General features: G+C 32.9%; 1 protein-coding gene across 2 annotated transcripts in view; it reads left to right on the forward strand.

Moving 5' to 3' along the window:
- The window catches only part of HDAC9 (histone deacetylase 9), a 458,777-nt gene that overhangs the window by 234,900 nt on the left and 207,023 nt on the right, over positions 1–16,854 (forward strand). For both annotated transcript variants that reach the window (XM_004676745.1, XM_012720959.1), the window contains exons 14-15: positions 1,162–1,295; positions 13,934–14,054. In XM_004676745.1, the coding sequence (XP_004676802.1) occupies positions 1,162–1,295; positions 13,934–14,054 (255 nt within the window). The remainder of the gene's footprint in view (positions 1–1,161; positions 1,296–13,933; positions 14,055–16,854) is intronic.

The following is a 16,854-nucleotide window of genomic DNA, read 5'->3' on the forward strand; positions in this document are numbered from 1 at the left end:
TTCTATCATATGTCCCAGCAATTCCACTCCTAAGAATCTACCCAAAGAACACAAAAACACTAAAGGGTTATATGTACTCCTTTGTTTATTGTAGCACTATTTACAATATCCAAATTATGTAACAATCTAAATGCCCCAAAAGAGATGAGTGGAGTAGAGAGATGTGCTTTGCATTGCAAATAGAAATATTACTCAGTTGTAAAAAGAGAGAAAAAAACACTTGCCATTTATAATTGCATAGTTGGAACAGGAGGGGCTGATGGTAAGTGAAATAAATCAGAAAGAAAGACAAACCAGATAGTTTTAGTTTTACATGGAACACAGAGACAAACAGAAAGTTAAGAGAAAAACCAAACCAATGCTAGAAATTTATTGTGGAACAGATTCTGTCAGGTGGGGAGAGAACAAAGAGGTGAGGGACTGCAATGGATTATGGGTGTTTTAATGATGAGTTTGCTGTAGCAACAACTGAAGGAAGTGATCCTATAGCTCTAAGTCATAAACAATGTTATAAACCAGTGTTGACTCGAGAAAAATAATTAAAACCATATTTTAAAACAGTAGTTATGTGATCTCTATCAAAGCTACTACAATTGACAAGAAAATGTTTTTGAAAGAAGGAATTCAAATGTTCACAATATTCTAAGTTCTATAATATTCATCGTGCTTACATAGTGGTGTAAATTATGAGAAAAGAATAAATAAATTCTGAACAAGGAAATAAATTTTGAAGGAATGGCTAAGCAGGTGGAAAATTAGATTATTAAAAGGATGTAACTTTAATGTAGAATGGGATTAGAATTACTCATTAAGTAAACTTCTAATTTAAAGCATCACCTTGTTTTGTGGTTTTACTGGTAAAATTTGAACCTCTACTGAACTAAGTTACCTGTCTAATAATACTTCATAATCATTTAAGACATTTAACACCTTTCCGACTTACTAGGGTTTGAGCACTGATTATCCAATAATTGACCTTTTTTGCATGCATAATCACATGTGCAAGACTAAATAACTTTAATGAGCTCCTGAGAATTTATGGTATATATTGTTTCTCTGTGTGTAATTTTTTTTTAAAATGACTTTTTGGAGTAATCATCTTAAAACGTGTATTACTATCTTATGTATTGTTCAGTCTATGCTGTTTTCTTTGTCTTAAAGGAATTGCCTATGACCCTCTGATGTTGAAACACCAGTGCATCTGTGGCAATTCTGCCACCCACCCTGAGCACGCTGGACGAATACAGAGCATCTGGTCTCGGCTGCAAGAAACTGGACTGCTAAATAAATGTGAGGTAATCCTTGAATTGGCTACACTCTTTTACTTAGTTAAATAAATCATGTAAAGAGGCCAGTATTCATTTGGGTAGTAGTAGAAAAATGTTAACACTGTAGTGCAAATACCATGATTGATGAACGATCATAGACATTAGCAGCATAGAACTTATGATCTGACTCTGGAATGGGCACATAGTAGGTACTTAGTCATTCGTGATGGACTGAGCAGCTGCCTCAGCTGACATGTGTGTGCTATTCTTGAAGCATATTTTTTGTACACATGGCAGCATTCTTGTTTTAAAATAGGTTATCATTGATTGGGTTAATTTCTGAGATACTCTTTTGCAAACTTGGTATAAATTATAGTTTGAGATATACATCACTTTTAACTGAATAGTTTTAAAAGATTAACTGTTCTTTTCCCAAGGGGGGGGGGATAATATATCTGTGTGTGTGTGTGTGTGTGTGTGTGTGTGTATACATATATATATATATATATATACTTTTTTGAAGAGGCAGATGTTGTTATATTTTTATCATAAAATTGGAATATTTTATCAGTATTTCTCTGACCTAATTTTCATAGATTCCTGATGATTCCAATTTTCATTGAGAAAAATCTGTTTTTCTTTGACTTTCAAATATTAAAAGCAGACATAATATTAGTTGAAAATGTTCCCAGTGTCAAATTTGTAAAATATCTCACAACTAATTGCTATTTGATTTAATTGCTATAATATCCACTGTGGTTTAAGACCAGTAACATTCTTTATTTGCGTCTAAAGCACATTTAAAAGAAAAATACCCCCCCTGTATTTTCTCACATTACTTTATCATTTATTGATCAATTTATCATTTATTCATTCTGTGCATTTATTTCTTGGGATAAATTATTATCTTTATTTTCATTTGGATGATGAATAATTTACTTCATCTTACAGAAGAGCTAAGTATGTTTGTCTTAATATCAAAATATAGATAATAAGTGTCATTCAGTTTTTGAGATTAGGAATGAATATACCAGAACAGTGCTTATAGATTTAGTTTCACAAATTTTATTGCATGTTTATAATAGAATTAGAGTCATCAAATGCTTCCTATGTTTAAAATTCTGCTTTTGATTTAAGTATAATTTACCTAGAAACCACAAAATGAAGGAATTTGAGCTAGAATAATTTATTTTGTCCTTTACCATTATTCTTTCCATGGAATGGCAAACTCCACCTTTTGCTTATAGCATCTTCACATCCATATTATGTGACAGAAAAAAATCCATATTTTTAAAAATAAATGTTAGAATTACCTTTAAGGTTTTCATGCTTTTGATGACACAATTTGTAGACCAAATCAATCTTTTATATATAATCCTATATAGGGTTCATAAAGTAGGTCAGCAAGGAGACCTGTTTGTCCCAATAAATCAAATGGACAGGTCTTCATGGACATTTATTCTGTGAATGTTCCTGTATCACTTTTGCATGTACTGTAGCAATTTTCCTTCTTAGCAGTCTTTCTAGATGCTGTTGCAAGTTAAGGCATTGCTCTTAATATTTTTCTATATTCAGATCTGGTCTATGCTAAAGCATTTGACCTTGTCCTAACCATTCCAAGTTAGCAGTTACTGATTACAGCCTTCAAATGCATTGCTTGGTTGTAGTATTCCTAAAATCTTTTACCTGAAGGGCATTGTGAAGGGCATTCTACTCCTGAGCAAGGTGTAGAAATAAATGAAATGAAAATTTGTTTCAACCAGTCTTAAATTTTTATCAGATCTTTCTCATTTGTGTCCTTTTTTGGTTCCTCATCGATCACATTGTTTTAGTCCTCTATTATTGGAAACCATAAAATTCAATATATACAGCAGCACTGACTGATGTGATATCAGATCTATAGCAAAATGCCAGCATTACCGTGGGTTTGATGACAATGGCTAAGGATAGCCCCCACTCAGAGAGCTAAATAAAAGTCTCATGGCAAACAATCACAGTGAGCAAATAACACACTCAGAAACATACATCAGCAGATTTTCTTTTATTGAGGTTCAAGTACAAAAGTCTGAACCAAAACTTTACAGTAATGCAAAGAGAACACTCTTTTTCCTAACAGTTTGAGGGCAATTCACCAGATATTTGTTTTATTAGGTAATGAAATTGTTGCCAATATGTATTTATTTACTCTTATATATCAAACTATATGTGAATTTCTGAAGTGATGACCTAATATGAAGCATGACATGACATTTCTAAACCCATAAAAAAATAAAATTTAAGACACCAAAAAATTTAATGTTCAAATATAATGTTAATGTTCAAAGTGGGAATTTTAGAAATTATCATTAACTAAACAAATTAAGTTAAGCTAATGTTATACCTTTCTAGAGACTACAATTTTATTTAAGATAAATGTATCCCAAAAAGGTGTAAAAATAAACAGGACCAAAATAAACGTGACTTGTTTTCTCTTTCTAATTGTTTCTACCACAGCAGTAAGGGAAAGAGAAAAAAAGGGCACATAAAGTGATTACTCCAAACCAGATAAGATAGTAGATTCTGTTACTTAGCCAGTATTCTCCCCAGTAAATTCAGTTGAGAAAACTGTACATTATTGCAGTGCTCATGGAGGGTTTCTTTCAAAAGTTTTAACTCTTGTATATGTACTTGTTGTTAAATGATCTTGTAATGATGTTAACCTTTCTCTCTGGCCATATCATTTTGAAAATTTCAATAGCTTAGGGAAACAAAGCACAAAAATATATAAATAATGCTTAACAACTCACCAAATCTCATTATAAGTTGCTGAAGAAAACTGCAAAAAGCACACTATAAATGGAAAATATCCAGGTACAGAGAAGGTATGTAATTATCCAGTTAAAGGAGATGTATATCCAGTTATAGATTTCTTGTTTACTGTTTATGGGCCTTCTAAAGGGTCAATGACAGTGTCTTCCTATTGCAAGAGAAGTTAGGTTCCCACTTGGGTGTGAGTGATGTATTTACCAATACAGCCCAAGTACTGTAAAAGAATCAGACCTTTCTTTCTAAACTGTCTAGGTAGGACTCTTAAGTGGTTAAATTCTAGCTCTTTTCTTTGGTTCTATTTAATTTCTGCATTCCTAAGAGGGTAAAATCTATATGTGTGAAAATCCTGGGGTTTGAGTTCCAGCCCTGGTGTTTTAAGTTACCATTTGCCCTAGGACATCCCTCTCTGTAGCAGAGATGTAAGAACTCAGTTGGCTCAGAAGAAAATTGATTATTTTAATTTTTAAAATTATATATACTGAGGTAATGTTGATTTTTAGCACTGTATAGGTTTAGGCATATAAGTTTGTGCCTCTACAATTGTGTGTTAATACACCACACCCACCATCGATGCATCAATAATCTTCTATCATAGTTAATTGAGGCCCCTCACTCTCTCACATCCCAACCCTTTTAGTAGCCTCAGAAGAAAAGAAATGATTTAGGTTTTATAGAAAATATGTTATTGAATAGGAATATGACACATGCAAACTCAGTCAACAGTATTTTTTCCCAATATCCATATAACAGTTTTCATCTTTGAACACCTGGCAGGTGTGCATGACAATCCATAATTAGTGACCACCCTGTGCTTTCAAAAAAAACAGTCAACAGATCTCTGGGGACAAATAGCTGGCCTGCAAGCAGAAACCTGTGATTTGATAAATACTGACTACAATGGTACTCATGTTAGCATATGTCAGAATCAACTGGTGGGGGAATATTAAAATCCTTAGGCTTAAAACACAGTTTCAAATTCAACAGATTTGCAATAGAGTTTCAGAATTTATATTGCTAATCTCTGTCTGGGTAATTCTGATAAGGCTAGCTGAGCTCCACAGTTTGAGAGTAGGGATGTATCCATTCATCAATGTTTGCCAAGAATGATTTTTCCACACACATGAGTTTGAAGCTGCATATATAATATTAAGAACATGCATCGCCTGCCTTCAAAGAGGTTACCATCTGGTGGGGTCAGCAGACATTAATCAAATGATCATGCATATAAATTGATAATTAGAAAGTCCCAAGGGATTTTGAGTTATTAGTTTTATATAGCAGTGATTTGATTAAAAGACTTTTTGATTGAGGTTGGGATAGAAGTAAAACAAAGTTTGTGTTCTTAACAGCATAAGGGGGCCTCTGAGCAAGACATAATAAAGGAAATATTTTATGTCAGAGTATGAAGGAGGAAGCGTCCTAGACCTTAATTTGAAGTGCTTGGTCTCCTGCTATCTTTTCATGCTATTTTATCTATTGGAGTTAATATTTCACTGGGACAAAAGAAGGGAGCCCCAGTTCTGCTAACATAGAGAGAAGAGTTAGCTTGTAAATTTGTTGTTCATTAGTAAAATGATCAAAAGATGAGAACATTAAAAGGGCTCTTTTGTTTCATAACTGTAATCTGATCTACAAATCAAAATTGTGTGTTGTAGCAATTCATTTAGCTGTACAGAAAAGTAATCAACATGAATTCCTTTCAGGGATTGTTGTTCAACATTGGATTTGACATCACTCCTCCCACTTATTGACTATGAGCTTTTGTCTAGTCATTTAACCTTACTGATACTCAGCTTTGTAAACATAAAAGGAAGGCATTGGGCAGAATATTCACTAGGATCTCTTCAAGCTCTAATTTTGTGTGAAATTAGGTGGCTAGATACTCATTGGAGCATAATGGTCTTTTGGGTTAAAAGTAGACAGAATTTTAGTAAACACATTACTTTTAGTTTGGAAGCTATAGTGTAAATTGGCTCTGCTCACTAGTCCTGATTAGCAGCCAGAGAAAACATTTCTCATTATATTAGATTATAGTAGTTACATGGGTTAACTTCTTTTGGCACGACATAGCACTGGTTTAAAAAAAAATGAGGTGGTTAGTAGTTCTTCATGCCAATACCATTTAATTTCTTCCCTATTGAATCATCCATACTTAGTTTAGTGATTCTGTTGGAAGCAAAAAGCAAAACCAGCAGCTTTCTTGTCATTATAAGAAATGGATCTGGAAGGGTCATTAGGTATCCTCATCAGGAACAAGCTCTTTGATTAGGCAGCCAGGTTTCCTAAGTGTGTGTGCCCCTGAAGAAAAGAAATGTGTTCTTCTTTGCTTAAAAAATTACACATATTGACCCATCATCTGTTAGAAATGCACTTGCAGTTGTTTTTCCAGAAGTGCTCATGACTCTCAGCCCCACCAAGCCACCCACAGACATTTGCTTGCTCTCACATTTGTTTTGAGAATAACAACATTTTATAATGCTTTTGTTGGATTACATTTTATGTGGAATTTGCATTGCCTCTTTGAGACTAATATTGAATAACTTTGTTTCGCTTAATTCATAAGTAAAAACCATAAGCAACATACTGTGCTGAAATGTTTAACTCTTTTATTCAAGTGCCAACACAAAGCAATTACAAAACAATTCTGGGACCCAGAACCAAGCTACTGTTGCCCTTTCTGGGACTTCTCAGCAGTTTCAATAAGAAACGTAGAGGCCCCGTTGAATATAAAGTCCTAAGATGCCAAAAAATCAGCCATGCACAGCTCACACAGGTGATTTTCACATGTTTTTGCAAATTTAAATGAGGAAATATGTGTGGAGAAATTCTTTTAAATGTGCCTGTTTGCAGTATATCGATGCTGAAAAGCACTGAATGTTGCAAGTTAATGGATATTCAATTAAACATTTGCTTTATAGAGTAATCTAACTAGATGGCAGCACATAACAGCTTACTGTTTTGTTTAATTTGCAAAAAATGTTTGTGTGTCTGTGTGCCTTAGCATCTAACCACAAGAAAACTTAAACAGAGTTTTTGTGAATTTTTTCTAAATATATGAGAATCACGAGAAACAGTAGATAATACAGATGTGCTTTGTAAACCCGGATATGTCACCTTTCTGAGAGATATTTGTATATTAGAATAGGATGGATCTCGGCAGATAAATACATTAAAAATACTTGTGTCACTAACCATAAAAATTAAAATGCTTTAGAATGTTTTGTTGTGATTGTATATTATTTCTGTAAAAAAATAGGAAGAATTAAAATAAGAGAAATTGCCCTTCAGAGTTCATTTAAATGATAATACAGAAAAATTTTGAGAACTGCAACATGAAAGCTTATATTACCAAAAAATAGTTACATGCTTTTCAACCATCTGAAAATTGAAGTGTTAAAGTAGTATTGCAAGAAAATTTGTTTCATATATGAATGACACAAAAATATCAATACTGTAATTCAGACTATTAAAATGTTCACTTACAATGTTGTTTTAAAAACTTATTACAATGCAGGAGATCAGTTGTCTAAAAAAGTATAACCAAATAAGCAGCTCCACTAAGGCTAACAGTTTTTTTCTTGCTTTCTGATGAGTATAATTATTCGAAGAGATCATAAAACTTATAAAACTATGGTATCTGTGCTTCTTACCACCCAGACCTTTATTATTAAATGGGGTTTATTTTTTATCTGAAGTGCTTTTGAGATTGCTCTATGCCTTGACATATTTTTAATAAAAATATAATGTTAAATGAAGCAACGTTAAATGAAAGTGAAAGGAACTTGTCATTTTGAAGACCATATAGAAACATTTCACATCCTAACTGTCTCTGTGCCAACCTTTCCTTTCTATTTCATTATCCCACATATTGGTCAGTGTAGTGTAAGGATCTTGAATTAATTTATGATCACAAAAAAATGGACAACTTCATCTGACATGTGCATCCCGTCCTAAGCTGCCCTTCAAATTCTGCTTGTTGGTTCTAGGCATCTGTATGCCCAGGCTGGACACAGACAACTTTCGTCAGAAGCACTCCGAATGTAGGGTCCAGGCATCAGTACCTTTTAAATTTCCCCAGCTGATTTCAAAGTGTAGCCAAGGTTAAAAGACACTGAAATAGAAGTTCTTTAACATGAGTTTAATAAAATAGAGACAGACAGATAAATAGAATTAAATATTTGGAGTTAGGAGTGTAACAGTTTACCTTATAAACAAAGAAGGCATTAACTCAAAAGTGCTACACATATTTGATGTTTTTAACTCAGAATAGTAGTCATTCTTTACAAATTGTCACAGGCTAGAATATAAAAAATTCTATTTTCAATTATGAAAAAAAAAAGCATTTCAATTACGAATATAAGAAGTAGACTTCAAGAAGTAGGAAGTATACTTTTGAAAGTCCTCACAATCATATTTTCCCTCTTACCACAATCCTAGTAATTTATCATTGTTATTTTATATATTCTTACAGAATTAAATCTATACATCAAAACAGAATTTTTCTTTGTCAGTCTGTTTCACATGTAATATTATAATTTTGGTAGTAGGGGCTTCAAAGAAATTTGGTGAAATCTCTTTATATTTATAGATAAAGAAAATAACCAGAGATGTAGTTCAGAGCTGGACATAGACACATTAAAGACACTGGAGAGTCAGAACCCAGAACTTAGAACTTCTGACTTGTAATTCATTTTCTTTCCATGTGACTAATATAACAGACTAAAAAGGTATTGAAGTACCTGTCTGCATAATTGCCTTCTCCCTTCTTTCATTACCCTTTCTTTATAAGAAAATCTCTGAGGAGAATAGCTTATTATAGGATAAGGGATATACAGAAGAGAACTTATTTGGTGTCTAGGGGTAAATAACATCTTCTATTTTATATTTACCATGTAAAGAAGCAATTGGTTGTAATATTTGAACTCAAGCAGGCATAAACAGTGAGGCCATTTTTTTTTTGTTTGTTTAATAGAGAAAAGTCTATCTAAAGAATGAGCAAGCCATGGACTTACTCATTAAAAAGTGTGTATTTTGTAACAGAGGGTTACTTTGACAATCCTAAATCATTTATGATTCTTTTCTTTAACTATATATGGCCCTAAGGATTTTTGTAGGAAAAAAAATACCCCTATATATAGGGACATTGGATGAAATATTTTCAGAAAATGAGATATTTCAGTAGAAATTCTTGCCTAATATGTCACCACTTTGAAAATGATTAAAGAAAATGGGGTCTCTCCCAGCAGAGGCAGGTACTTTGACTTGTCAAATTTAAGTTGGACATTTTCTCTTAGTTTGGAACTGCCACAAAATGAGCCCTTTCATGTCCTCAATAATACCAAACCAATGCAATCCATCTGTTCTGCTAAATTATTTCTAGTTCCCTAACCAAAGGCACTGCTTTTTCATGCATTTTATCATGATTTTATGCCCTTTATTATATTTTACAAAAGGTTCTGATTCCTCCAGGGCCAATGAGAACTGATTAGGACACTGGCCTCAATCCAGGCTTTGAACACAGGAGGGGAAGGAATAGAACTGTTTCCTTTTTTCCCTGCTCCTTGGCAGAAAAAAATATGAATCTATACCGTGTGTGTGCTCTGTGTGTGGGTGGGTGTGGGTAGGCTGTAGTTTATCCTGTCACAGTATGACTTTGTAGATCATGTTCAGAACATTCCATCTATAATCAGGTTGCATTAAAGGGCTTTATTTCAGAAAGACTATTTCTTTAGGAAAGAACCACGGTTTGTTGTGAGACTCAATGATATGGTCATTTTAAACAACTTTAGTCAAACTTCAAATCTGAATGTGGACTGTTTGTGGCCCTGAACCAAATAAGATCATATTCCTCAGGTGCTGAGCACAAAGTAGACTCTCAGTGCACATTCTCTCTTTCTCCCTTTCCTACACTCAAAGAAACTGTGGATGACAATTTAATAATGGACACAATCTTTGCAGTTTTTTTTAATTAATAATATGCAAAAAGAGCTATAAGCTTTCTTTCCCAGTCTATACTGGTAAGTTATTTAAGACCTATATTTGGATCTCAAGTGAGAAATCCCCAGATAATGCCATCCCTTATATGCATTGAGTGTCCCAATATACTAAGAATTCTCAAAAGTCCTTTTGGTCAAATATCTTAGACAGCATTAGATAGACATCCTGCGGAGTATCTCTGAGAACGGAAATCACTATTTCCCTAAATTACGATTATCAGAGCACTTTATCCTATTTTGTGACTCATTATTCTGTTGACCTTTGACTCAAGAGAGCATCATGAGAGAAATGAAGGAATAAATTTGGGTACACAGGAAACAGAAAATATGGGAAGGAATTAAATGAAAATATCCATAAACAAGTAATAGAAGAAAGTACCAATAAATTACTGATAATACCAGAAAATAAGAATTGCTGGAGATCTGAATTTGAGAGAAAAGTTAAATGTGACAAACTTAGGACTTAAAAAAGTGATGCAAAATGGAACTATTCCAAGAGACTCTATGTGTTGAAAAAGAAGGAAACTGTTGTTATTTCAGAAAATTTAGCTTAGTCATCCACCAAGTTCCCATAGCAGTGCCCCAGTGAGATATAAATCTGAAAGCATGCTCTCTCCACATCCTTTCTCCAGGTAGAGACATATTTCATGTTGAATTGTTTTTCCCTCTTCTTTTTTCTGTAGAAACACGTACCCTATTTGGTCTTGTTCTCCGTTAGCCAAAGTAGAAGGTGATTATCAACAATAAGGGCTTCCTTATATTTAATGTAACTATTTTAAGGAATATTTTCTATAATAGTGAAAAGAGCCAGTGTAAAATATTTCCTGGGAATGAAATGGAAGTAGGGGGGAGAGAAGAGATCAAAGTAATATGAACTATGCTGAAATTTAATAGTGAGGGGGAGAAATGTGGTCTGCACTAAAATGGAATGCTCTTAGAATAAGTTAATGCTAGATAGGCTGGACCAGATTGTCTATCCTCGCTATTAGTTGACTGGTATTACTTAAGGGGTGACTGAAATTCAACAGGTTTACTCTTAGGATTTATCATTACCTGAGCTATTGTAAATACTTGAATCTTGTAGAATATTTCTCAAATGTGTGATTGCTAATTCATCCTGAAAGCTCATGGAATTGTGGGAAAATGAGAAAGGATTTGGGACAAGTGTGGAGTATATGAATGTGGACTGTCTGTAGCCCTGAACTGAAAAGGTCATATTCTCAAGGAAGAAACTGCTTGAGTGCAGTTTGGTAGATATACATGTTATATATACATGTGTGTATGTGTTGTGTATGATATAGATATGTTTGTATATACATATGCACCAGTTTTTATAAAAACAAGTATATTTTTACTAAGGGTATTTAATGTATTACAATTTGAAGCTGAAAATTCTTTATAAAAAGGGGGAAATTGGCCCTCCCTGGTGGTGCAGCAGATTAAAGCACAGCACTGAGAAGCTAAAGCCACTTGAGCATGAGTTCGATTCCCACCCCAGAGGTGACCCACATGGCGCAGCAGACCTCTTCTGGCCCACCTGTACTTCAACGATCTGTCTGTTCTATTCCCCGCTCTGTCTCTGGTGAATCCTCTCACCACCCCTGAGCCTCTGGCCTGTATCTCCAGATCTGTATGTATATGTAAATAAATCTTTTTAAAAAGGGGGGGAATTTAGCACAGTAGTCAAACTTTAGGTCTGATTGTTAGCTATAGAACTGACATTGTTGAAGGTGTAGCTATTTGCATTGATATTTTAATGGGTATGAATTTCATAGACTCAAAGAAATAAGAAATGGAAGACCTGTTATTTTATGTGCTCATTATTTTGCCAAAGGAAAACTGGTTGCCACAGTCTAGTTTTCCATGCTCTGCTCATTCCAATTTTATTTATCATTTTAACTATTTTTTAGTTGAGTTAATACTAGTTTGCACTGTTGTTTCCATAGTAATTATTCCATTTTAGAAGATTCAGATAATAGTGTCACCTATTTTTATTTGGAGTCTTTATATCTGTTGAAGTCTCAAGTCAAAATGTTTCCTTCCCATATCGACTTTGCACTTTTTCTAGTTCTTTATTTCTCATTACTTGTCATTATATTTATTTGGTTGTTTTGGTTTCCAAATTTAATGTTTGCCAGAAAGCCACCTAGGTCAGTAATAATGTTCCTTTATTGATCAGAGCCATGCTGACCAGAGGGCTACCATAGCATATGGCTTAGTCTTCAGTGTTAGAATTCTCATCTGACCTTTCTGGGCATAATTTCTCTAAAGCATAGTTTCACTTTCTAGAAATATGAATGGGGTTACATAATACTGTAATAATATCAAAAACAGTGAATTTCAATGGTTTGGCAAAGAAAATGCCTTATGTGTTTGTTTACTTGACACATAATGGCACAGTGTTAAGAAGTTTCTGTTTAACCTAACTCCTACTATCTTCCTGCTACTCCTCTGGTCTGCCATCATTCCTCTTTCACTGTGACATGATAATTTATTTTCAGTGACAAGCATAGCTTTGCCCTCTACTCAGCAAACCCCTAGGAAGAGTCAGTATGTCAAGATTTGCACTTTGCTCTCAGTGAGTGACACATCAACAATAGCCCCATTGCCTTAAACTAGGAGACTGACTGTGAGATGGTGCTGGTCCTGAGACAGTGGCAGCTGATGGTTCCTAGTCAGCCAGTGATTCCATGATCAGGATATGAAAAGAGAATATTAGCTGATCCTCTGTGAATTTCACTGCATTTGTATATTTCACTGCATTTGTATACTTGCATATTGCCTTACCTTGTTGTAATACATAGTTAAAGAGAAATAATAATATTGTCTGAGTAATTTTAGGAAATACAGTAATTTTCAGAGTTTGTGCTCAGTAAAACTTCATACATTCCCACAATGTTTATTTGGCTCTTACATGCACCAACTAAGATAATAGTCAGGAAGAAATTTTCCATATTGACTAATTGAGGTTTAAATTAATATACAGTTTTGCTCTGTCGAAGGGCCTTTTTTGATAGTTGATATGAAGTCTCTGCCTGCTATGTGTGTAAAAAATATTGACTGAATCTAGAGTTTAGAGTGTTGCGCATTATGTCTGCTTATGTAGCAGTTATTTTTGTTTATTTTCCAATTTGTCACAGAATAATGCTTTTAAAAAATACAATAAAATACTACAAAGGTAAATTAAAATGGAAGAAGGCATACAAGATTATGTTAAGTTCAAAAGACATAAAAATACTTTTTCAAATTACTATACAAATTTCTAAATATTTATTCTGAAATTTTGTACAGATTCATCACAACCCATTTTCAAGCAGTTCCTGGACTGTTACCAATCCTATAGGCAGACTGAATGATACTGGTCTGTATAAATACTGCTAGAGATGCACATATGAAATAGTTAGTACACTTGTAATAATAAAATACACTTAAAAATACCAGTAGTTACTACTTTAGGAAACAAGATGAAATTTGTTACAACAATTGTACAGGTAAATATAAACATAAATTTTAAGAAATGTACTTCTCAGTTAAAGATTAGCCACAATTAGTATTTAAGCTGATAGTTTTACAAAGGAGTTAAATCAATTTCTATTAGTTTTTTTTTTTTTAAATCTCTAAATGTACTTTTTATGTCAGCATGTACTTTTGGTCAGTTGCCTACTTAGACATAAATGATCCACTGGACCTCAACCTTGCATGCATTCATTTTTCAAGTGTTACTATGGCATTTTACTAAGCAAATCAGTGTCACATTCATTGATGGTGAAACTCAGCCCATTATTAATCATCCTAAATGTGACTTATTTTCTCCTGAATGTTATCAGTGGAGTACTGTAGGATTCTACTGTTTTCTTTCAGCGAATTCAAGGTCGAAAAGCCAGCCTGGAGGAAATACAGCTTGTTCATTCTGAGCATCACTCATTATTGTATGGCACTAACCCCATGGATGGACAAAAACTGGACCCCAGGACACTCCTAGGTTTGTATGGGCCTCCATTCTACTGAGAACAGCACATTCCAGCACTACCATTAGTCAATTCTGGTGTCGGTGAAAATATTTGGCAAAGCAGTGTGACCAAAAAAAAAGATAAGTTTTTCCAGCAACATTGCTCTGTGGAATGTCATTTATAATAAAGGAAAGCTAAGAAAATAGAAAATCTTACATTAGAAAGATTCACAATGCAAGTTCTATGATGTTTTCCTTTATTTGAATGTCATTTGTTTACTATATTTTAGCTTGCAGGGGTAAATGTATTGTTGAATTTACTTGGTTACCTTTTTAACTAAAAGAAAAATGATTTTCACATTCTTTATGCATATTTATCTTCATCTTCCCTAGATTTGTTTTTTTCTTGCCATTTTTTCTGTTAACTTAACAAAGGCCATAGTCCAACTTATTTTAACTGAAAGTTGCCATTACTATAGATAGAATCTTAAATTTTATAGTGACTTTGCATTTTATTTCTTAATGTAATACAAAATAATTCCTTATATAATTAAATAGCACAGTAGATGGCAGAAATAGAAAGCTAATAAACATAATTATAAATTAATATATGATTTTTCAAACCTTTACCATCTTAAAATAAAATTTTGATGCACTGTTTTACATAGACTTTATATGAATGATAGAAATAACAGATTTTGGGAAAAGTCTGACTAATTTTAATGGAAAAAATTATATTAATTTTATTAATAATCTTTTATAATTGAGTTACAATATAAGACAGGATAATGTTTGCCCAACAGATCATGTTTTTAAAGTATTTAAACTAAAATTCCCTAATTTCAAATTAGGACTATTTTTTTGTCCCTTTCTTTCTAAAACTATTATATTAGTTCCAAATTACTGGGCTCTTTCTGCTAATTCAGTATTATTTAAAAATGGTTTTATGCTAACTGGTCCTAAATAATTGAAAAGCAAGTATATGACTTTTAGTAAGCAGATATTTTGGAAAGGAATTATAAGGGGAAATTAATAGTTACCCATAATAGTCCTTACAATCTGCCTTTTTAAAACTAGTGGCCAGGATCCCTAAATTCTTGAGTTAAGACGTAAAGGTCAGTTTGTGACATGTAGAGTGAGTATGGTTGTTGGAGGAAAAAGAACTCAGGGATACATTTACACTATTTTTAAGAAAGATTACTAAAAGTTGATCATAAAAGCAATTTTAGTGGAATTAAGGTATATATTAATTTATATAAGTCAAATAAGTCAATCTAAGCATACATGTGTAAAAATATGACACCTATATGTACTTTCTTTTTTTGTTAAAAGAATCAATCTTTGTACATGCAGATCCCTCACATAAAGTATTTCATTTTCTGTTGATGCTGTATATTAAATGTCCTTATTTTTATATGAATTAATTATCCCACCCCATTTATCAAAAAGATAAGCAAACCAAAAACCCTTCTCTTTTTAAGGAGAAAATACTCACATGTTTAAAGGTTGGAAGCTATTTCTATGTTAGTATTTTTTTTAATTTTGTTAAGAAGAAAAAAACAAGTAGAAAACCTCTTTTTGTTTGATTTTGTTGTTTTTTTACTGAAACTATAAATCAATTTTGGCATGGGACTAGGCACTTAAGATTTAATTGAGATTAAATCAATACATGCATGTTAGAGAAATGTCCCAAAGCAACCATTATTTCACATTTTAAGAAAAAAACACATTTTTTTTTTTTAAAAAAAGAAGAAGCTTAAACTTTGGCAGCTTGAAGTGGTGGTGTTTATGAGACATGAGAATACCACTTTTTAAAATACAATTTGACATTTTTGAACAAAATTGGTATTCTGAAAATAGCAACCAGTAATGAATCATTAAAAAATGTGACCACTTAGAAATGCATTTCAATGTATCATATAGATTTGGGCAAAGGGTCTTTTCCTCTATGTACGTGATGAAAACATCCAGTACCTATACTTTGTTTAGAACTTTAATTCAAATAAATTCTCCATATATTTTATTTTATGTTTGATAATATCCATACAATTGATGATTGATTTAGCTTTAGATACACACATGCAGTTTCACAGGTACATTTCAATAATGGGTGCAGGTTATTCAAATAAAATAAGGGAATGTTGCATTCTATTGGTCTTGATGAGATGCACTAAGTTCGACTTTGAACTACTTCTGTTTTTCACTTGAATCCAAAAATCTCATCATCAATTCAAGTTCTATGTGAATTATCCCAATGTTTTAAAAGGCTTACTTGTACGATTTTTCCCTAAAAAAATTGTGTTCTTAACATTTTTTTATTTCTATTTAAAAGACAAATTGGAGCTGCCATGTGTAAATGTATACAAGTTTATAATTATCAAAATATCATCTCCCTTTATGTAGTTTTCACTCCTATACTTCCCTCTTCCAGGTCCAATCCCTTTGTGCATTCAATTGTACAAATCCTCTGGATTAAATTGATACTACCACTTTAATAGTTGTGTTCTGAATGTAGGAGGAAGGATTTAAGAAAAGCTCATTTTGAGCAGAGCTATAGATCTTTGTATCTTGAAAGACATCTATAGCTGGTAAAATAATTAGATTTAAAATGGGCACTATTTATCTCTTTAAACATTTTAGACCCTGTAAGGTGACACTTTAAAAACATTCTCTCCCAGCACTTCTAGTTCCAGGTTCACATTAATATTCCTCTTGTTCTCACTACCAGTTTTTACTATCTTGTGAGCAGCAAGATAACAGTCTATGGACAAGGCAGTGTAACCTTATCAAAAATGAATCCAGTCAATTCAGTGAACTAATAATTTCTTACATA

This window comes from Condylura cristata, unplaced genomic scaffold (genome assembly GCF_000260355.1).
Source record: "Condylura cristata isolate star-nosed mole 26May11 unplaced genomic scaffold, ConCri1.0 scaffold00005, whole genome shotgun sequence".
NCBI classification, from domain to species: domain Eukaryota; kingdom Metazoa; phylum Chordata; class Mammalia; order Eulipotyphla; family Talpidae; genus Condylura; species Condylura cristata.